This window comes from Malus sylvestris, chromosome 7 (genome assembly GCF_916048215.2).
Source record: "Malus sylvestris chromosome 7, drMalSylv7.2, whole genome shotgun sequence".
Taxonomy (NCBI): domain Eukaryota; kingdom Viridiplantae; phylum Streptophyta; class Magnoliopsida; order Rosales; family Rosaceae; genus Malus; species Malus sylvestris.
Window position 1 is genome coordinate 26,780,740 of NC_062266.1, and position 22,134 is coordinate 26,802,873.

At 37.7% G+C, this 22,134-nt stretch overlaps 5 protein-coding genes across 5 annotated transcripts; 3 read left to right on the plus strand and 2 right to left on the minus strand.

Annotated features, from left to right (window-relative positions):
- Positions 1–871: 871 nt before the first annotated feature.
- On the plus strand, positions 872–1,408 carry LOC126630238 (dirigent protein 18-like). The gene has a single exon (XM_050300343.1). The coding sequence runs from the start codon at positions 872–874 to the stop codon at positions 1,406–1,408; it is 537 nt and encodes a 178-aa protein (XP_050156300.1).
- A 1,154-nt stretch (positions 1,409–2,562) lies between these two features.
- LOC126628117 (dirigent protein 24-like) lies at positions 2,563–3,982 on the plus strand. Its single transcript, XM_050297704.1, has one exon. The coding sequence runs from the start codon at positions 2,638–2,640 to the stop codon at positions 3,823–3,825; it is 1,188 nt and encodes a 395-aa protein (XP_050153661.1). The 5' UTR covers positions 2,563–2,637; the 3' UTR covers positions 3,826–3,982.
- Positions 3,983–5,316: 1,334 nt separating this feature from the next.
- Positions 5,317–6,593, minus strand: LOC126628118 (dirigent protein 10-like). The gene has a single exon (XM_050297705.1). The coding sequence runs from the start codon at positions 6,276–6,278 to the stop codon at positions 5,373–5,375; it is 906 nt and encodes a 301-aa protein (XP_050153662.1). The 5' UTR covers positions 6,279–6,593; the 3' UTR covers positions 5,317–5,372.
- Positions 6,594–6,815: 222 nt separating this feature from the next.
- On the minus strand, positions 6,816–10,446 carry LOC126628116 (uncharacterized). Its single transcript, XM_050297703.1, has 4 exons — positions 10,039–10,446; positions 8,072–9,466; positions 7,717–7,903; positions 6,816–7,594 (listed from the first exon to the last, which is right to left on the minus strand). The coding sequence occupies exons 2-4, from the start codon at positions 9,389–9,391 to the stop codon at positions 6,981–6,983; spliced, it is 2,121 nt and encodes a 706-aa protein (XP_050153660.1). The 5' UTR covers positions 9,392–9,466; positions 10,039–10,446; the 3' UTR covers positions 6,816–6,980.
- An 8,572-nt stretch (positions 10,447–19,018) lies between these two features.
- Positions 19,019–21,482, plus strand: LOC126628119 (glutathione S-transferase DHAR2-like). The gene is made up of 6 exons (XM_050297706.1): positions 19,019–19,178; positions 19,277–19,367; positions 19,522–19,665; positions 20,162–20,279; positions 20,395–20,535; positions 21,245–21,482. Exons 1-6 carry the CDS (start codon positions 19,121–19,123, stop codon positions 21,332–21,334), a joined length of 642 nt encoding a protein of 213 aa, XP_050153663.1. The 5' UTR covers positions 19,019–19,120; the 3' UTR covers positions 21,335–21,482.
- Positions 21,483–22,134: the final 652 nt, after the last annotated feature.

Consider the following 22,134-nt stretch of genomic DNA (forward strand, 5'->3'; position numbering starts at 1 on the left):
GCTACAAGATACTCGAAACAAACATATTTTACTTACAAATTACCAAATTTTGTACTCTCGTCGATGATAGCATGTAATAGTTTGTTTCGATCAAGTGTCATTTCCTACAAGATACTCGCAATAAACAGATTTTACTTACAAATTACCATATTGATGCTATGTAGGTCACTAATTTTCTCGGAGTATGATTCTCTCCCATTCAAATCTCATTCTTTTCAATAGGGCTCTTTCACTTTCCTCATTTTCTCTTTCTATGAAGAAGTCAACGCTAAATGTTAACGTGATTTAATCGTGACCGTATTGGATGAGGAGAATTTGGAGAGGAGATAATCCTACTCCAATTTTCTCACTACACCTAGAGGTGATTATGAACTCGTGTACAAATAACAATTGCACTTAAAAGTTTAGTGAGCACAAATGATGGATTGCTCTGGCCATTAGAGCTTTTCTCTTTAATCGACTGTATTTCGGTTCAATTCTCCCTTTTAGTATAGATTAGTTTAGAATATAGCTTAAAAGAAGGTTAAAGTAAGAGCTTGTCTTAATTGTCTGAATATATTAAGATCCACAACTAACCATTACCAATTCAACCACCCCATGTAACCAAATCCACTCATCACCTCTTCGTCTTATACATGACAAATAAACTACAAACAAAGTAGCTACACACATAATATGTAGAAAGAAAATGGCCAAGCACCTTTCCTTCCTAGCCATGTCCTTATTAGTCCTCCTACTCACCACCGCCACGATCCACCCGTCCACCGCCGCTCGAAGCCTCGGCAGTTCAACCCCAACACACCCTCACAACCACCACAAAATCACATTCCTAATGAGAAATGTTCTCAATGTAACCCACCCCTCATCATCCATGTCCAAACCTTCAACCACTAAAGTGACTAGCCAGCTTCCCTTCTCAAAACCAATAGGCCTGCTTCCTCCCAACGGAGGAGTCCCCCTCCCTGAAACAATCCCCGCCACACAAACCCTAGATTTATCCGGTGTCGGACTATTTTTTCCTGCTAGGGCTACACTCCAAGAACTGGAACTTGGGATTGTAACCCTGATTGACGAGGACATCTTTGAAAGCTCAGGGTATTATGGTCCACAAATCATTGGAAAAGCACAAGGGATTTTTGTTGCAAGTTCTGAAGATGGGAGCAGTCACATGATGGCTATGACTGCACATTTCGCCGTTAGCAGATTTAAGGACGGGTTAAGATTTTTTGGGGTGCACCGGACGGACGTGGATGAGCGGGACGGGTCTCATGTTGCTGTCATTGGTGGGATTGGGAAGTATGAGGGTGCAAATGGCTATGCAACTGTTAATGCAGTAAATAATGCAGGGTCTAATGCTATTTGGGAAGAAGAAAACAAGCTTCTTAGGCTCAATATTTACCTCAGCTAGTAGCTTGAAACCTTGTTATGTCGAAACGTCAAAATTATGTGTTTTCGGGCCACTATCTCGTTGCCGCATATGCCCCAAAAATCTTAGAACCGGCCCTGCTTATTATGTATAAGATCCTGCTTGAGAGGCAGTTAATTTTCATTGTTCTTTTTTCAAAAGAACTATATAATTGTAGATTTCTGATTTATTATGATTTGATATTCCAAATTACAAAGAGGATGATAATATACAACTATTTTTCCAATGAATAATTTATAAACTTCATTGTGGTGGATGAAAAAGGTGGAGCAGATTGAAACACAAAGCTGGAATAATGGCTAGAAACCAACACTACTGAACTTATTTTTAAGTTTAATTATGTCGAAACGTCACACGAAAACATGCTACCGATGGATTTCTGCAGTTTTGTGTTCAAGTATGATCAACCTGAGGACTAAAGGAAAACTAATGAAAATGATTTGAAAACTTTGAGTTTTAACGAAAATGACAAAAGAAATGATAAAATGAATGGTATTATGATTTATTTTTTAGTGTAAAAATGTGGTTTTTCGTTAAACTGAACAGTACCAGAAACTTTTTGTTAACGTTCCCAATTTTCGAGTTTTCAAGCAGCTTTGTAGAAATCGAAAGAACAGGGAACTGGCTTACTATAACTCCACTTAACTTGATGAACACGTGCAAGTCTATGTTTTTTTTCATTTGGAGTATATATTCTTTTATTTATTACTCATCCATCATAAAAGATATATATCTCCGGTTGTAGGGTAGATTCTCTTCACGACACATATACATTATAACATGAAATTATACACACGTACATTATGACATGAAATTATACGTTAAGTGGTTACGGTAGTTATTTAGTAATTGGGTGTGATGTGGTTATACTTACTCAAAATTGCCTCAGGTTAAATCTCCTAAAGGTTAAGCCAAAATTCCAGGCTGAGATGGGCAGCACCTAATAAGCACATATACCAGCACCATCTTAACTACTAAAAAATGGTACCAATTCCATTTTATGGAGGGAGTTGGTTTTTCAACCAAAAACACCCTGCTAAGAAAAAAGGGTGCACCAACTCCATCACTTGATACAACTCCAATACAAACTATAAATAACAGCACAAATCTTTTCATTTCTCAAACACAACTCACTCAAATCCAATACATTTCTCAAGAGTCAAAGATTCAATACAAAACCCTTCATTTCTTCACAATCTGACAACCCAAAAATGGCAAAGTCCCACAAATCGCTCAAGGCCACACTCTACATCTTGCTCCTAGCCATCACCCTTGGATTTGCCGGCTCAGCTAGGATCCTCGACGAGGCGCAACCCGTAGCATCCAATCCTCTTCAGACAACTGTCCCTACCACGAACCCTCTGCCAAGTGGCCAAATCCCTATCATCGCCCCCGCCACCACAACTGTTGATGACGATGTCGACGACGCTGACTCACCAATCCCTGAGACTGATGCTCCGCCAGAAGCTGACGTGGTGCCTCCTGTAGTGCCTCCTGTAGTCCCTCCTGTCACAACCGTCCCACAAGCTAACTCACCACTACCAGAGACACACGACGAACCTGCCATAGTGCCAACACCGGTTGCTAATGTGGCACCCGTAGCAACACCTGCCGTTCCAGTCACCACACCCGTGGCAGGTCCTGTCACCACATCGCCAACCGGGCCCGCCGCAACCGCCGCGGTCGCCAGAACGGAAACCCCGCATTTGTCCTTTTTCATGCACGACATCCTAGGAGGATCCCACCCATCAGTCAGAGTGGTGACCGGCCTCATCGCCAACACAGTCCTCAACCCCGCATTCTCCAAACCCAACAACAACATCTTCCCCGTCAGCGGTGGAACCCCACTATCCAACAACAACATCAATGGCTTCCTCAACAACAACAACATCCCCAACATCGCCGGCCTCAGTGGCCTCACCAACTCCCAATCCAGCACGGTCATCCAGAACAGCGGCAACAACAACATCGTCAACGACGGCAGCAACCAGCCCTTCGTCACTGCCGGCCAGCTCCCCAACGGAGCCACCCTCCAGAAGCTCATGTTCGGCTCGGTGACCGTGATCGACGACGACCTGACCGAAGGACACGAGCTGGGGTCTGCCGTGCTCGGCAAGGCACAGGGCTTTTACCTGGCTAGCTCGCTGGACGGGAACAGCCACACCATGGCTTTTACTATGTTGCTGCACGCAGGTGAACATGATGTGGAGGACACCATTAGCCTCTTTGGCGTCCACCGTACGGCGTCTCCGGTGTCCCACATTGCTGTGATTGGTGGGACTGGGAAGTACGAGAATGCGAACGGGTACGCCGCCATAGAGAGCCTGCACCAGGTGGACCAGCACACGACTGATGGGGTGGATACCATTATGCAGATCAGCGTTTACCTTTCTGAATAGAAAGTGGTGGTGTGTTTTTATTTCCCATTTAGGGTTGTGACATACTTCACAATTTCAATGTGCATTTGATGTATTTTCTATGTGTGTCTTTTAATTGAATGAAAAATGAAAACTTTGTTATTAAAATGTCTGAACAGACTCGTTTCTTTTTCTTTTATTTGAGCGATATTCTACTTTAATTTAGTCCAAACTAATGAGAAAGCATATCCGCTCAAGCCAAAGCCACTACTCCAGATACAGATTTGTTTTTTGTTCAACCAAAGAAAATAACCAATGATTAAGGCAGAGAATCTATGATTCTATATCATCACTTTTTCTCTGCTGTTTCTGTGTTCAAACTTCTAAGGTTGAATCAATAGACACCATTATTTTCTCTTTTGATTGATTCAAGTTCATTTCGTAATATATTCCTAGCCTATTCCTTCAACTTGTAGGAGTCTCATGTTTTTGACAGATTTCGTAGAATCTGTTAAGAGTTGTCCCACATCAGTAAAGGACAATGTTTGTTATGTGTTATATGATCTTAGGCTACTCCTCATATTGCCAATTGGTTTTATGGTGGAACCTCAATTTCATGATGGTATCAGAGCGGGCTGTCCTTGTGTGAAGCCAAACGGCCACACGCACTCCACGTCACCCAGTTGTTGTCCACATGTAGGCTTGAAAATCCGCCACACGTGCGGGGGCGTGTTGAGAGTTGTTCCACATCGGTGAGGGACAATGTTTGCTATGTGCTTATATGATCTTAGGCTACTCCTCATATTGCCAATTGGTTTTATGGTGGAACCCCAATTTCATCAGAATCCAATATCTAATCGATTAGTTAACATGTCAGTTACCCTTTTCTGAAACGCGGGGAGAAAAAAAAATCAGCGGCTTATCAGATTATATATCGAGCAATGAAACAGGTTCAAGATATTCCATAGTCCATATTGCTACTTGCTAGACCTTTTATACAGACTTGAGGGCAGTGAAAACTTGTCAATATGTAACATTTGTTCCTTACCAATATTTGCACCAGTTGAATTAAAAGTGAAATGCCAAAATTGTGCTGGTTTAGAAAGTAAAGTTTTATGCAATGACAACTTATGATTGCCTTATATGGATCAGCTTTTCTGCATTTTTCGACAAGATAGCGAACGGGAGCAGACTTGTCCATAGAAATTACATACATCACTCAACCCAATCAGGTACCTAACAGTATCTATGTAAGACTAGAGTTGTTTCTCAATTCTTATATGGTAGTTATAATTTGTTTGACGGGAGAAATTGATCGGCAATGAACTGATCTTCTGTAATTCATTGCCGATCAATTTCTCCCATAATTGGAGATTATAATTGGAGATTATAACTTGTTTGATGGGAGAAATTGATGGTAGTTATAACTTGTTCTCTTTGCTGGTGGTTATAATTTTTTATCTTTGTAGGGTTTTTCCACGTGAACTGATTTTCCGTTCGAAAGTTCAGAAGTTTCAATTTGCGCACTGTTACTGAAAATAAATTGTAACCATTTCATTTCTCTAAAATGCTCTCAATCACACATACAATCAGTAAGTGACATAAACGGTGAACTCCAACAGTGTCTCCGCCCCATCAGTTTGCTGATTGGAAGCCAGGAAGGTCTTAACCAACGCGAAACCTTTAGCATTAACATACTTTCCGGTGCCACCCATAATGGCCAAATGAGACTCTGACACAGCTGTACGGTGAACCCCAAAGAAGCTAAGACTGTCGGTGTAACTCCCACTTTGGAACATAGCAGTGAAAGCCATAGTCTGACTAGTACCGTCCTCAGAGCTCACTACATAAAAACCTTGTGCCTTGCCAACCAAGCCAGAGCTAAGCTCATGCCCTTCAGTCAACTCATCATCAAACACGCTCATTGTTCCAAACATGAGATTTTGGAGCGCGGAGGAGCCTGGCAGGAGCTGCCCACCATTTATCGGAAAGTTTCCAAACCCGCCACCATTTCTGTTGTTGTTTTGTCCAACGTTTGGTGTTGTTCCACTAAGCCCTGGGAGAAATGGGATGTTATTGTTGTTTATGAGACCGTTGTTGTTGTTGTTCTGGGGTACTCCGTTGTTGAATGGTAGAACAGCCCCTTTGGGCTTGGCAAATGGGACTTGACCGTTGGCTGCAGGGTTGTTGACTATCCCTGTCATGGCTCGGGCAGTGGGGTTTGATCCTCCGAGGATGTCGTGCATAAAGAAGATCAAGGCAGGGTGGTCAGCAGCATTTGCGACTGTTGCAGTACTAGTAGCTGCTGCTGGTGTAGCTAGTGCGGCATTTGTGACAGGTGTATCAAACGTGTCGGACACCACTGGGGGAACTACCGGAACTTGTGGCTGCTCCTCGAGATTTCGTGCTGAAGCAGCAGAGAAAATGGTGAGAGTAAGAAATAGGAGGTAGGCAGTGGCCTTGGCAGGGATGGAGAAAATTTTGTGAGCTTCCATGTTAATTTGAGAGGGGAACAAAATATGGGAGTCGAAATTGGTTTCCTTTCGAGTTTTGATTTAAGGATTGAAGGGATGTTTGTGTTTGTTTGGATGCATGATGGTGTATGTATAGATTGAGCTTCTGAAAGGAGTTGTTCAAATGGAGTTAGTGCTAATCTTTCCTAATTAGTGTTTTGGTTAGGATCCTAAAGTAAAGTTTGACTCCAAAAGAGGAAGGATTTGGATGAGGCCACAGAGGTTTAGGTCACCAAACAAAAGATCCTAGCTTTCACAAGGCTCGGATTGTCGTTTGATATTTCAGGGAAACCGGCTTCTAATGTCGATTCTTAAAGGAAGAACAAGTAGTCCTCGGACTTTCATGGAGTCGTCTATAATTATATATAGAGCTATCAGTATGATCATCAAATTCTTCCACACAAAATCACAATGTACTACGAATTTGTTTGTGTGTCCTTAAGCTTCCTTGGTTTTCGTTGAACGATTCCATCCTTCTAAAAACAATTGCAAGTACTGAACTAGAGAGAAAATATCAAATTCCAACACATCTGAATTTCATTCATCATGTATAAAAATTGAGTCTATACATATATCATTTGCAAACCTTATCACTTGATCAAAACTGTGGCCACATCTACATAAAAGTACCTTTGTCTAACTTGTTCACAAAATTACTCTACCAAGACAACAATCACTAGTTTCTTACAAACTCTCCAAGCTAACAAACTCCGCTACGAGCTTATCGAACAAAAATCTCTCAATTTCTCTACCAATACCATCAATATCATCTCCTAAATCTAACTCAATCTCCCTTCCTAGCACCTTTTTAGTGGAGTCCTTTCCTGTTTCCTTCTCTTGGCTAACAAGTAACATCCACAGATCTTCCTCTATCATCTCCTCGCTTGACGTGGATCTAATCCTTCTAGACACGGGCTTTGTCCACACAGGAACACCCAGACAAGGCTCGAAAATCTCTATCAGCCCTGCATTTATTCGGTCAAACAAAAGCCTCCTGTCGGACCTTTTCCATGAAGCCTGATCGCCAAACTTCTTCTCCAGGGTCTCAAAGACAGAAATGCTTACTGGCCATTCTGGAAGGCACCAGGTATCTAAGTCCATTACCGAGTTCCTAACATAAAAACCTATCTCCGATAACACATCAACAAGGTAGGAATAGTCTCTGCTTTCTTCAACTCTGAACAATCTCATTGAATCTTCATTTTCTCTGTAACTGCTTGCAGATCCTTCATTAGTGTCACAACCATCATCACTTGAAACAATCATTCCATATCCTTCTGAGTATGCATCAGAGTAGTCTGATTTCAAAAATGCAAGTTGCATACACAAATTTAGCATGAATAAATTGAAAAATAAATAATCAAAAGCGGGAACAAAAAATAAAATTGGGTTAATATCTTCAAAATTATAGTCAACTCACCGGTGATGTCAACACTCATACTTTGCAGGAATTCTGGTGTAGGCGATCGCTCTCCACTATATAGTGGTTCCAGAACTGAAACTGGACTAGGCTGATAAGCCTCCTCCAAGCTCGTCATAGAATCTGACTCTGCGGTGGAGCAGTGCAAAAGAAATGGACTTTCTTTGTAGCATTCAGTGGATGTTTCCTGCAGTTTCACAACAATTTAGAAAAGTGTCACAGGGTAACTGGGCAATAGTAAATAACATGAATAACCAAGCAACAATTAATACGCGTTTTCACAGTAAACTGATATAAAAATAAACAAACCATACACGAAAAAACTACCTGTCTTCTAAAGAAAGAAACGACAAACCTGCTGAACTGAAGTATCTGTTCCATGACTGGAAGAATTGTCATTTTTGTCTACAAAGATGCAGGTTCTGCGTCCAGATTGCCACTTCTTGAAATTCCCGGGAGTCTTTTCCATGGTTTGAACACCTTTTAATCCTAGGCTAGGATAAGATTGGAGTTTCTTACGGTTGGATCTCAACTTTACAGGGCCGAAACCATCATTCTGGTTGAATTTGTACTCCATTGACTTGTGCTGCCCCAAATTAATAGACCCTTTTGGCTTGAAACTCCATTCATTGCAAAGAGCTGCATATTTATCTTGCTGTGTTCTAAACTTACTGAGGTCTAGGTCTTTCAGGTCAACCCTTACGAGCTGTCTTTTCGATTGATGATGCCTAAAAAGCTTGTGATCCAATGTTCTTGAGCCTGTTTCATGGGCAGACATGGCAAGCGAATTCCCGAGGGTAGTGCCTTTACAAGCCATTCCTACTTGTTCCAGCTTATTAGTCATCTTCCGTCGTTCTGAGAGTTGCTTTTTGGCTTCCTGGGATCCATATGACCCATCTGAATAAGAAAAGGACAACCTTATCGATTCAGTTTTCATTGCAACTGAGTCACCACCTCTGGATCCTAACTGTGATACCTTTGTATCAATGTTGGCTTTGTAGCAACTTGTATTTTCAGTTAGCTTCCCCAATATATCCCTCAAAACTGTAGACCTTAAGCTTACTGGTTCCATGTCAAATGCCAAGTTCTTTCTTTCTTTTACTTCAACATGTATTTTCCCACTACTAGGACAAGAAAACTCCACGCACCTTCGATCACTGGAATGAGAAACATCAAGGGAACTCAAAGAAGGGAAACATCTCGCAGAATTCTCGGCCTTTCCATGCTTCGGTTTCACAACAACAATTCTAGGAATGCGTCCTTCTTTGTTTGACCCCAATTGCGATCTTGAAAAATCATCTAAATTTATGAGTCCAACTTCTCCAAGGGATTCTGTGACAATTCCATTCTCAAATGTTTCAAGCAAAGTGGCATTTTGTAGCTTGCAGGGGAAACTTGTTAAAGGGGAAACATTTCCACTGCCAGAAGTACATGTTGAAGGGGAAACTTGCGGATTATGCAGATGCTCGCCGATCAAAAAACTTCCCCCATAATCCGTCACTTCAGGTACTCTCAACTTGAATGAATGGCGAGACTCTCTGGCACCAATGGAAGCAACTCTGCGTAGGTAATTCTCAGACAGCACTCTTCTTTGTTTTTGGACAGGCGCCTGAGGTGGCGAGTCATCAAGACCCATCAGTTTTGCTATAACACTAGGTGTAGGTGTAGCTTCCATTCCTGCCAGGTGTTCTGGATATAATCTATACAGGCACTGTGTACACTTTACTTTCTACAAAATGCAGGAATGTACCTGCAGAAAATCGGAGAATGCTTCGTGAACTAGCAAAAAGAATACAACACGAAAATCCAAAGAACAACAAACAGAAAAGGATTCAATGAACCCATTCGAGCATCCAAATGATCATAAAAATTTTTTATTCCTAGAAACCTAGTAGATACAGAACACTGAAGTTTGAAGTAGAGACCAAATTATCACCACAATTTCTTTTGTTAAGCAATCAATGAAACAACAACAAAAGAAACAAGAATTTAAGTAAATTAAACACAACATCACATTACCAAAAGAAAAAAAAAGTACAATTTCAGACCTGTAAACCTCAAAAAAACCCACACTGCCATCATATGATATGATCATCCTAACTACTACAAGAACATCAACTTCATTGAAACAAAATCATTGCAAAACCGGTCGTAGCCAAGTTGGTGAAATCCCAGTAAGAACAAAAACCATCATTAACAAAAGCACAAGCAAGAATCAAAAGCCAATAGAATTATGAATCGCTCTATGAACTAAAGAACAAAGAAAACCCAGAAAATTAAAATTCGTGGATTAATAAAAGGCTCAAAGAGTCAAAGGGTTACCTTTCTAATATTGGTCAGGCCACCATAGTTTAATCCCTCCACCAAAACCAACAATCTTCACACAACTCTCCCTTCATTTTTAGATTACAATTTAATAAATTAACAATCTCATCAATCAGACACTGGGTTTTATATAAATCAACCCAAGAAAATGACTCTCAAGAGTTATACCCGCAAATCTCAACAAAAATCAAAAAATAAAATCGAAAAATGAAACAGTTTTTGCTTATTTGGGCACGGAAATGGATAAAAAAAAAATCTGAAAAATGGGTTTTGGGTTTAATATCTGGGTTCTGAAGAAAAAATTGGATCCGATGAGAAAAAATGAAGAAATGATTGGGAAGGTGGGAAGACATACAGAAAACACAGAGGCAATACGAAGGTGGCGTTGCTTGGCGTTTTGGTGGGGGTCGTTTTGTTGTATTTGTTCCGTCGTTTTTGGAAATATACCCCGAATTTTTTAATTGTCTTTGCTTGCGTAACTCCCGCCAGAAAGATATGGTCATTGAATGGGGGATTTGATTGGAGCTTTCCGATTTTTGATTAGTACAGGCACGGAAGGATCCGGCTAAGAGCATTTTTCTCGTGTGATCGTGATCGTTCATTATATATCATGCGATTATTTTTCATTATTTATTATTTATATATAATTTTAAATTTTAAATTTATAATAATTTTTAATTACACAATATACGATGAACAATCACGATTACAGAATTTCTAAATCTTCAAGAAAAGGATCCGGTTGGGAGTGGAAATAGAGGAATGTTGGGCTGTGCATTTGGTATGTCCGATTCATATGATTGCATTGGGAGATTATGATTTGACTTTTTGACTTTTTGACTTTTACTAGGTCTTGGATGTTTCCTGGGTTTTTGGAGCTTGAGAAAAGTGGGTTGGGTTTATGAGGTTTATGGTTTGGGCCTGCCTGCTGGATTGTGGAACATTTTTTTTTTTTTTTTCCGAAGATAGAGATAGATTAAATACGAATAGGAATGTTTACATCCTTAGCAAAAGTGTTAAACAAAAATTCTAGGCCTATACAATCCCAGATAAAGTCTTGACCCTCCTTGAAAACAAACTTAGCAACCGAGTGAGCAGCAAGATTGCTCTCCCTAGACACGTAAGCAAACGAAACCGACGTCAACCTGTGTGCTAGACTCTCAATATCACCAAGAATACATTCCAAGCTAAGGTATGTTTCCTTCCTGAGCATCTGAATGATCATCTTGGCGTCGGATTCAAAAATAACTTTGCTGAATCCGTGCAAGCCGTGGAACAAGATTTTGTCCACATAATCTTTGCTCCTATCATACTGTTTGCAAGTCGGCTGTTGATCCAAAATAGCAAGAGAGACTTAAATGTAATGGTGCAGTAAACGTCTAAAGGTGTGCTCAAGCAAGATAAAATATAGAGAAGTAGACACATATATATCTGGTATACCTAAAATTGAGCTACACATGTTACCGAAATATAAGATTTAATTCCACTGAATAAATTTTTCATTTTTTTTTCTAAAAAGGGGACTAGCTAATGATGAAGCACAACAATCTATATTTTTTGGGATCAAGAAGACTCACAAAGGCATTTTAGCATTTCCTGTCCATCATCATGTGATTCAGCAGCGCTAAAAATCAATTTCAAAATAACCCGTGTGAAACGCCAACGTAAAATTTATCTCACTCACTAAACCACCCCGTAGTGATTCTCAACAATTCAATTGTATTCAATTGCACTGACTTAGTTGTCAGGTGAGTGGTGAGCCCAAACACTTTTTTTTTTGTCATAAAAAAAGAAGGAAAATGTGAGAGATAGTGGACCGCCATATCATTGATCACCTCTCATGGAAAAAGTTAGTTCCTTTAGCAAAAGCAGAGAACACCACAAAAACCAAGTCACGTTTTCCATTTCCATGATGATATGCCTGCCTTTTGATCCTGTTTGGAAATGGAAAGGAATATGTTCTATTGAAAATATTGACAACTAAGTGACTCCAATGGCTTTGCTCTCAACAATATTTGTTCTACTGTTGCTCTTCTTTTGATATATATTCTGACATAAAGCAAATACTTAACATTAGGACAACATGCTTCAATGACTCCAATGTCAAATCCATCCTTATTTCAACTTTTTTCTTTTGCTATTTCATGTTTACATCTTAAATTTCTGTCTCGTTGAAGAAACTATTCTAAAGGTTTTAAGAGACCAAGTGATTTGTGTGGGGCAAATTTGTTTGTCTAACTATGTGATTGTGCGAAGTAACATTTTTACTATGATGTGTGCATAGAATACTTTAAAATATTGACGTAAGATTGGAGAATCATATCAATAGTCCAACCCCGTAAACGTCTGATTAAAACAAAATAGTCATTGGTCTTTCCGCAAGTGACCGACAACGTCAGCAACAGAGTCCCACAACTAACTTTGGCTCATTTTTTGGGCTAAATTTAGTCAAAATTAAGTTTTAACCAAAAACCCTTTTTTTAGCCAAATAAGTTTTAGGTGAGTTTAAAACTTAACTTTTAAGTTTTAACCCAACCATAGATTAGATGTTGAGTTAGGAACCAACAAAACCTACACCTTGGTGCAAGGGTAACACTCATTTTCACCAATGTGGTAGATCGCCACTTACAAGTTGGTCCAAAGGGTTTTAAGAGACTACGATTTGTGTGGGAAAAATTTGTTTGTCTAACTATGTGATTGTGCGAAATAAATTTTTTTTTCCTTGATTAGTGTTACAATCTTCGAAATATTGACATGAGATTAGAGAAACAGACCAACAAACTAAATTTCGACATGAATAATTTTATTTGAATTTTCAGTATTAAATTTAGCCCGAAAATACCTGTGCGAAAGAAATAAAACGATGAAGCGATTCCAAGTTGCAGCTTTGACAATAAAGATGCTTTTTGCCATTTTATTATCATTTAATAGGGTAATTAAAGATTGATTTTGAGTTTTAAAGGGTTTTTCTTGGGAATTTTATAATTTTTTGCTTTATTTTTCTTTGGCATTTATTGAGACTATTTAAACAATTTTTAGATGTCTTTAAGGGGAGGGATCCCCATTTTTCAAAAAAATAAGGATATCATTTTGACCATTAGATTTGACTTTAATAAAATCCCGTAATTGAAATTTTGTGTCCTGTGATTTAATCTCAACCACAGAATTTCATTAAACCCAAATCTAATGGTTAAGAGGGTATTCCCATTTTTTTTGAAAAATTAGGATCCCTTCCCTTAAAAGGCCTATGTGTTTGAATCATCTTATCATATTATTTAATAAAAATTTGAGATTTTAAAAACATTTTAACTTTTAAGAGTGGCCATTCGTGATACTCGAATTATAAGTTACATCGTGGCAAGTATACCGCAAAATCTTTGTACGAAATGCGTACCCTTTGCCTTGATTCCAAGTGCAATCATGCTACATATGCATTGTATTTGTATGTACTTAATTTATTTTTGTTGGTCATGCAAGTAAGATGCATTAACAACATTGGCCAATATACAATGAAGTCGGCCACCGTCAGATACACCGTTGCACCCAACCGTCGATTATCTGGTGGTAACTGTATAAACGGCAGTTGAAATGAGGGTCACGTTGTAATATGTATTTAGCCAACATTCATACCATGTTCATAGTGATTTGTAACGTAGAAAAAGAGTAATCATTTTCTATATTACTAGCCTTCATACACGCGCTTGCAGAAGACATTTTTTGAATCACTGTGTATTACGCGCGACTTACACATTTTAAATGTATTTATATGCGAAATTGACAAAAGGAAAGTTAAATATTTGAAGTAAATGAATAATCTTATATCATACTAGAAGAAACTCTTCATAAACTAATTAAAGTAGTTGAATTCACATAATAAAATTGGTATCTATATAATTTACATTAAGAATAGAGAAAATAATATTTAATTGATTGAATCATATTATTGTTAGCACATTGTGAGGCTAAGCCCAACCCCTTCCCCTTAGTGTAGATAATATTGTTTGTTAAAAAAAAACAATCATTTGACAACTAATTTAATCACATTATTATCCATGTGCGAAGAACCTTTTTTAAAACCGGCATTACACACCTCTTAAGATGTTTTGAATATGTTTAAAAATAGAGAAAATAATATTTAATAAACAACTGATTAAATCATATTATTGCTAGCCTATTATGAGGCTAAGCCCACCCGCTCCTCCTTAGTGTAGATAATATCGTTTGTTAAAAAAAATCATATGACAACTAATTTAATCATATTATTATCTGCGTGCGAATGACTTTTTTTATAACCGGCATTACACGCATCTTAAGATGTTTTAAACGTGTTTAAAAATAGAGAAATTGGATCACATTATTGCTAGCCTATTGTGAGGTACTAATTTTTTTTTTTAAAAGGCCAAATTTTTTTTGTGGTCCCTGTGGTGACATGCCACTTTCAATGTGACCCTTGTGATGAAAAAATTGTTAATTAAACCTTCGTGGTGAGCCTTGTTAGCAATTGAGGTCCAAATCCAAACTTTCGTTAGTCTTTCGTTAAATAAACTCATGCGACTATCATACGAATCGATCAAATATGTCATTTCAATCCAAATTACATCATATTCTATGGACATCTAATATTAGGGCTGGGCCCAAATTTGGAGGGACCAAATCGGACCTGTATGAAAATGCAACGAGGCGGGTCGAGGTGAGTAATGGGATTTCAAATTTTGGAACTGGACCTAACCTAGCCCGTTTGAAAAGGGCCGATTCGGGCAGGGTCCACGGGTCCTCGGCACAGAAAGGAACGAACTGAAGCCTGAAGGTTGTGTTCCTTAGCAAATAAAAGAAAACCATACAAATGCGTAGACCAAGATCCAAATTATCAAATAAATCAACAACACATAGATTCCAAACATCATTTAACCAAATTATGTATGGGTAATCTATGAATTTTTTGAAAAAATGGGCGTTGAATGTGGACAGAGGTATTAGTAATAGGTGAAACAAGAACCTTAAACGCTTCTTTGAGGATGGGTTCTTCGTTGAGATTGAAGAAAAACGCCTTAATCCTATTATTGTTCCCCAAACGCAATTTTCTGCTGCAACTACTTCTGGAAACCTGCTGCTTCGATGATGTCGGTGGTTTAATAAACCCAAGGCCAGGCCACTGTTACCCAATTGTCAATTACTCATCAAAATTGATTAGCAGATGAGCAAGAATAATAAAAGAAAAGTTCAGGCTGTCAGATTATTCGCTCACCAGTGCACACGAAGGAGATTCACAATAAACACAAACATGTTGACCAACTTGAACTCCTGCTATTGTCTTCTCATGTTGATAGAGTCAAGATTGATGCGTAACTGACCGAGGCGGACCAAATTGGGTGGTCAGCAACCGAGTTAAGCCCATCATCTTCTCCGATCTAGAGCTTCTGTGATGTCGACGGAGTCTAGGGGTGGGAGGGAGAAGAGAACGAGAACATAGAAAGAAAGTGGGGGAAATCTAGGAATAGGGGAAAATGACTGAAAAAAGTAAAGCAATTGTTTTGTTATGGTAAAACGGGTCGGTTCGGGGCCCTGACATTCTAAAATTGTGGAACTGCCCCGCCCCTATAGATACCCTCTCCCCGCCCCACCCCGAATAAACAATACCCACCTCGACCTGCAGCTCTTGTACCCGTTTGCCCAGCCCTATATAGTATGACTTAGTTATGCACTTGTTCTTTCTAGGTGGGTTATGACATACACTTTTTATTTTTTTGTGAGTTAAAAAGTTGGCATCTGATTCTAGTGCACAAAGCAAATTGAAACAAGTGAAAAAGAGAGATAATTTACAAGAATAACTTAAAGAATTAATGACAACGGGGGAAAGGCATTGCAGTATTTATGCATTTAGATGGGTGACAGGCATTGCATAATTGAAGAATTAAAGACAATGGGTGAAAGGTATTGCAGAAAATTCAATTTTCACGTCTACCCTCCACATATGAACTTCAAGAGCGTAAGAAACTTAAATAATTAAAATTCAAAGAAGATTAAGAAAAAAATTGAAAGGTTGTATACTGGCTGACTACGGTGTGCATCAAACCACACTACCAATTAAAGACAAAATTGAAAGGCATATATGCATTCGGACTGGTACAAATTGATACAAGAATGAAAATTTAAGACAGACTAAGACTCTAACTCATGATCAAAGACGTGTTGGCATTGAAAAAAACAATGGTTTATTAGAAGTATTATGATTTCCAAACGAAATTAAATCACACCTGAGAAATTAGGCGCGACTTCACTTTCATCTCTTCTCATAGCCATTGACGTGGTTTTACAGGTTTTGTTTCAATCTTTGCATTCAAGCTTATTTTATGTGAAATCTTATTTCCGTTAAACACTAACTCATACTAGATGTCCATGGAATAGGATGTAATTTGAATTACAATGATGAATTTGACCTTCCATGTGATAGTCACGTGAGTTTATTTAACGGAAGTTTGGATTTGGCCCTCAATTGCTAACAAAGCTCACCACAAGAGTTTAATTAAATGTTTTTTTCACCACAAGAGTCACATTGAAAATGCTATGTTACCACAGGGACCACGAAAAAATTTTGGCCAAAAAAAAACCCACAAAAAAATTAATTACTACAAAAATACTGTTAAAATGACGAAAATACTCCTGCCTTATTTGATGTATTATTTTGGGATGCCTTTGAAGTTTTTTGTCTTGGGGGCATTTTTGTCCAATTAGTTTTGTTGAAGCTTGGTGACACCAAAATCACTATTCACTTTTTCCATTGGCTTTATGTTTGATAGTTTGATGCATTATTTTGGGATGCTTTTGAAGTTTTTTTGTCTTGGAAACATTTTTGTTCAAATATTTTTATCGAAACTTGGTAATATCAAAATCACTATTCATCTTTTCCATTTGCTTTATATGTAGATAAATATTAATTTCGAATTTCGGTATGCAGAAATGTGAATAGAATGTAAAGATATGGACAGGTGAATTGGCTTTCAAGCTCCACTTGTGGTTTAGTGCTTGACACATAACGACCTAAATGGATTTTGCTAAAAAAAAAAAAACGACCTAAATGGACAAATCAAATGTCATTGCCAAGATAAAGTGTAGTTTTTTTGAAAGGAACAACTTATTAAATAGTTAGGCTTATAATTAAAATGTCTCTTGAAATTGTCATTTAGTCTCAAATTATCCTATAAAATTGGTTTTGTCTTACTTTACTTCTGAAATTAACATTTTCAACTTTTTTTGTCTCACTTGACCCATTCAGTTAAAGAACGGTTAAGTTCAAGGGTATTGTAGACTTTTAATTTTTTACACATCAAATTACTTCGAGCCTACACATTAAACCAATCTCAATTCCATTTTTTACACTTTAATTCAAACCCCATAAGTTAGGGTCTTTTTTAAGATAACTTATTCAATAGAAAATTATGAGCAACAATGTGAAACTTTTGGTTATGCAAACTATCACATTTGCTTTAGATGATATTTTTTTTTTTTGGGAAGTATTCTGGATATGATAGCTTACCTGTGTTTTTTAGGTTATATTTTGTGCAATTGATCTGAAATCATTTTTTATGGGTGAAACTTATGGTTAGACTAATTTCGATTAAAAATATATATTGAAATAGGCTGATCATATTTCATTTCTCTTATAATGTGTATTTTTCAAGTGAAAAGTTTCGAGCCAATATATGATACTTTGCAAGTGAAATAACTCTAAGAACAAAAATGTAATCCTTATTTCGTTGATATAATGATTTTGTTGCTAGGAATTTTTTATTAATTGAATAATTAAATTTTTTTCTTCTAACAAACGATATTATCAACACCAAGGGAGGGGGTAAACTTAGTCTTATAACGGGTTAGCAATAATGTGGTTCAAATTCGCTTTTGGCAAGAATTGAACCTAAGACTTTTCATTTACAAGTGAAGAGGAATATCACTAGACCGTAGTACTAAATAACAATAATTAATTTTTTCTTAAAAACCCCAAAAACTCATGGATTTGAATTAGAGTAAAAAAAAAATTTGAGATTGTTTTATTTCGATGCTAGAGGTAAATAGATGCGTAATAACAAAAATCTAAAATACAGTTGAATTTTACAATTCTTTAACGGAATGGAGTGAAATGAGATCAAAATAGTTGAAAATGTCTTAAACAAAACCAGTTTAAAAAGGTAAATTCAAACTAAATGATAATTTCATAGGGCATTTCAATTAATAAGCCAAATAGTTAAAAGATGTTAATATATGAATTTTTTTTCTAGAAACTACTGGTATTTTCTAAGAGAATTGTTATTAGCACTCCAAACTTTCTATATTAAGAAAGAAAAATACACTTATAAGAAGTATAAAAATGAGATTTTTGAAGTGTCAATAGTTGAATATCAGAATGCGCAATAAACAAGACTAACAACAATAATAAGAATATTATTAAACAAATGAGAATGCCGAAACGGCTACAGAATCCCAAGACACTACATTGTGAATAACTTGTTCTCTAATGAATAACAAAGCACCTTATTTATAATAAACTAACCCTAATCTCCTAATTCTAACGGGTTAAAGCTTAAAAAACCAAACATTTAAATAAATCAAAATACTAATATTTCCAACACCAATAACACTTCCCTTTTCTAATCCCATATATTATTTCTGACAGATGATGTACCAATTTTTAATGTAAAGTGTATTAAAGCTGAGATGGGACCTGAATTGTCTGCCCTTCCCATCCTATACCCTTCCTATCTCCTTCTAATTATATGGTCACGGTTAAGCCACGTCAACATTTTATATTGATTTTTTTTATAAAAATAATAAAATAAAAAGCAATGAGAATATAAAATATTGACGTGATTTAATCGTGATCACATAAATAGAAAGGAATAGCAAAGGAATAGGATGGGGAGAGCAGACGATCCAGGTCCTAGCACCGGCCTACGCGTTAATATATTAAATAACCCTCGAAGCTCATCAACTTTCACTCCATAACCGTTAAGACCCATTACGCCATTACCTTTCAGTTTCATCTTCTACTCTTTCTCACTCTCTCGCTCTCCTCTGCTCTCAGATGGCTCTCGAGGTCGCTGTCAAGGCAGCCTTCGGCGCCCCTCATCTTCTCGGCGACTGTACGTTCACATTTCTCTCTATTTCCCTCGATTTCCTTTCTGGGGTTTGATCAAATTTTGCTAATTTGGTAAAATTTTCCATCTTTCGTTTCTGACAGGCCCTTTCAGCCAAAGGGTTCTTCTGACCTTGGAGGAGAAGAAAGTACCCTACAAATTGCACTTAATCAATCTCAGCGACAAACCCCAGTGGTATTTTTCTTTGTTTTGAATTTTTGAGCCCGAAAATACATGCAGGCATAGATGGAAATGTGTGATTTTTGTATTTTTAATGGATTTTGATGTGTTTTTTTTTTTTGGTTGTGTTTGAGGAATCGGGTTTGTGGTTTTTGTTGGTGATTTGTAGGTTTACGGAAGTGAATCCAGAGGGGAAGGTGCCTGTGGTGAAGTTTGATGACAAATGGGTGGCTGATTCTGATGTCATTGTTGGGATCATTGAGGAAAAATACCCTGAGCCTTCTCTCAAAACTCCTCCTGAATTTGCTTCTGTGTATGATCTCTCTCTCTCTCTCTCTCTCTCTCTCACACACACACACACACACACATTGTTGTTTGGAGTCCGTTTGGGAAACTGTTTATGTAGGAACACTTTTGCTAGAAGTGCTTTTATTATGAACAAGTTGAGATACACTTGGAAGTGCTTCCCAAAGTTCTCCATAACCCAGAAGCACTTTCAAGTTGTTTCTGCAAAACATTGTCAACAGCGCTTTTACTCCTTGAAACAGTCCCAAGCAGGCCTTTATTTGTTCTTTTGTTACTGTAGGCTCCTTGATCCTTTTGTCTTAATTTGATTTGATTAATGTTTGTTGACCTGGTAAACATCAGAGCTCTAACCTTGTAGATGCTTTATATTTGAATTTCTTTCAGTTGTCAAGCTAATAACTTTAATTGATATGTCCTGTTGGATTGATGGTTTGCTAAACTTGAATTTGTGAGGATGTCTTTATTGCCGAAAATTTCGGGATCTTTTTGTTGTGAATTTGCAGGGGATCAAAGATATTCGGATCATTTGTGACATTTCTGAAGAGCAAGGATCCCAATGACGGATCAGAACAGGCTTTGCTTACTGAACTGAAGGCATTCGATGAGCATCTTAAGGCACATGTATGTCAGTTTACGTCATAAAGAAGAAAGAGTTATGTTTTCTTTTAAGAAGTTGTGTTCTTTGTATTTTCTTTGAAACATGTTGTAACTTGTAATATGTTTCGAATGAAACCAGGGTCCTTACATTGCTGGGGAGAAGGTCACTGCTGCGGATCTGAGCTTGGCACCAAAACTGTACCATCTCAAGGTGGCTCTCGGTCATTTCAAGAAGTGGACTGTTCCAGCAGACTTGACCCATTACCATAAGTACACTGAGGTATGAGATTTTTATGCATGATGCTGCATACTGGAGCTTTATATTTTGTGTCTTCCAGTAAACAATTGTTCAGTGTACATGTTTTTAAGTAGGAGATAATTTTTGTTCTAGTAAGTTTTTAGAGTGCGCTGAACGGTTGAAGTTCTGGAGCTCCTTTTACTTCTGTTCGTTATCTATCGTGATTTGTTGACTATTCTGTGGAATTTAACCCCCGTGCGATTAGGCGATTGCAATTCTCCTCTCCCTTCAAAACACCCCTGTGTGTATTGTTCCTCTCTCTCCCTTTCTCCCCCAAGTTCTGGGAAAGTTGGTTGATTTCCATGTGCATGTGCTTGTGCTTGTGCACTTTGATGCATTGAATCATTTTCAATGCAATTCTTCAATGTGCAAGAACTAGAGCGTACATTCCTCGTAAGGGATTGCCTATGATCAGCATTGTTGGTATGCAATCAGTCCCTTTTTCCTTTGTTCTGATATGTAAAACTCAACATGGTAAAATTTCGGGAATCCCAATTCATCACAAGTCCTAAATCCAAACAGTGAGCGTTACCTATGTTGAGACGGAAACAGTATCCAGTACGGCAAATAAGATAATGGACGTTACTTGCATTTAGTCTGTTACCAGAATAACGGACACCGAAAATCTGACTCGCTCGATGTTCTTGTTCTTCACTGTTGATTTCTCTCATTAAAATTACTGTCTTTGCAGCTGGTTTTTTCAAGGGAATCTTTCGCGAAGACCGCTCCTGCTGAAGAGAAGTATGTGATTGCAGGATGGAAGCCGAAGGTGAATCCATGAAATGGTCCTAGATTATGAGCTCATCTGTTGAAGTTTAGTTGTGTAAGGTTACGACTTATGCATGTCAGACGTGGAATCTAAACTTGACTCGATCGGGTTATTCCCATGTGTAATAAATGTGTTAATCTAAGTCGTCTATTATTAATTAGTATTAAGCCTCTATTACTTGGGAATGATGAATCCTCTAATCCTGTCCGTTCATCGTACATCGTGTAGTTAAAAATTATTTTAAATATTTTATTTCAAATTGAACACAAATAGTACTTGACAAAAATTGATCGTACAATTAACGATGAACGGATACGATTAAAGAATTCTCTAAATCCTTACAAAGTCGAAGGATCCTTATTCATCACTAGGTAACATCCATGCAGAGTATGTTCACTAACTACAGTTTTTCCATCCTTGGTAATGATTTTCACATTTTCGTTTCTTCCTTCGACACTCATTTCATTGCAGAACCACCTTCCACGTGCTTCTCTGATAATCACTTTTGGAAAGAAGCATGCTTCTCTATATAATCACTTAAAAGTGATTTTTATATTTTTTTGTCAAACTTAAAAGTGATTTTAGGGGAGAAACATATGGGAGTAGTGATTATGGTCATTTATTATTCTCTTCCAAACGAGCCCTTTATGGTAAAACAGAAGCTGTTATTAGATGCAGTTTTCAGTAATGCAACACTAAGTCTTGAGGTAAATGCCTATTAGGCACGTGCTTTTCGAGATAGAGAGGAGACCCATATTAAGGCCCCGTTTGGTAATTTTCTTTCAACAAGAACTAATTCAACTTTTAAGTTA

Coding starts and splice junctions, on each gene's coding strand:
- LOC126628118 (XM_050297705.1), bottom strand. CDS start 6,278: ATGGAAGCTCACAAAATTTTCTCCATCCCTGCCAAGGCCACTGCCTAC.
- LOC126628119 (XM_050297706.1), top strand. CDS start 19,121: ATGGCTCTCGAGGTCGCTGTCAAGGCAGCCTTCGGCGCCCCTCATCTT. Junction 19,368..19,521: donor CTCAGCGACAAACCCCAGTG/GTATTTTTCTTT, acceptor GGTGATTTGTAG/GTTTACGGAAGTGAATCCAG. Junction 20,280..20,394: donor ATGAGCATCTTAAGGCACAT/GTATGTCAGTTT, acceptor GAATGAAACCAG/GGTCCTTACATTGCTGGGGA.
- LOC126630238 (XM_050300343.1), top strand. CDS start 872: ATGTCCAAACCTTCAACCACTAAAGTGACTAGCCAGCTTCCCTTCTCA.
- LOC126628117 (XM_050297704.1), top strand. CDS start 2,638: ATGGCAAAGTCCCACAAATCGCTCAAGGCCACACTCTACATCTTGCTC.
- LOC126628116 (XM_050297703.1), bottom strand. CDS start 9,391: ATGGAAGCTACACCTACACCTAGTGTTATAGCAAAACTGATGGGTCTT. Junction 7,904..8,071: donor CAGATACTTCAGTTCAGCAG/GTTTGTCGTTTC, acceptor GTGAAACTGCAG/GAAACATCCACTGAATGCTA. Junction 7,595..7,716: donor TATGAGTGTTGACATCACCG/GTGAGTTGACTA, acceptor TTTTGAAATCAG/ACTACTCTGATGCATACTCA.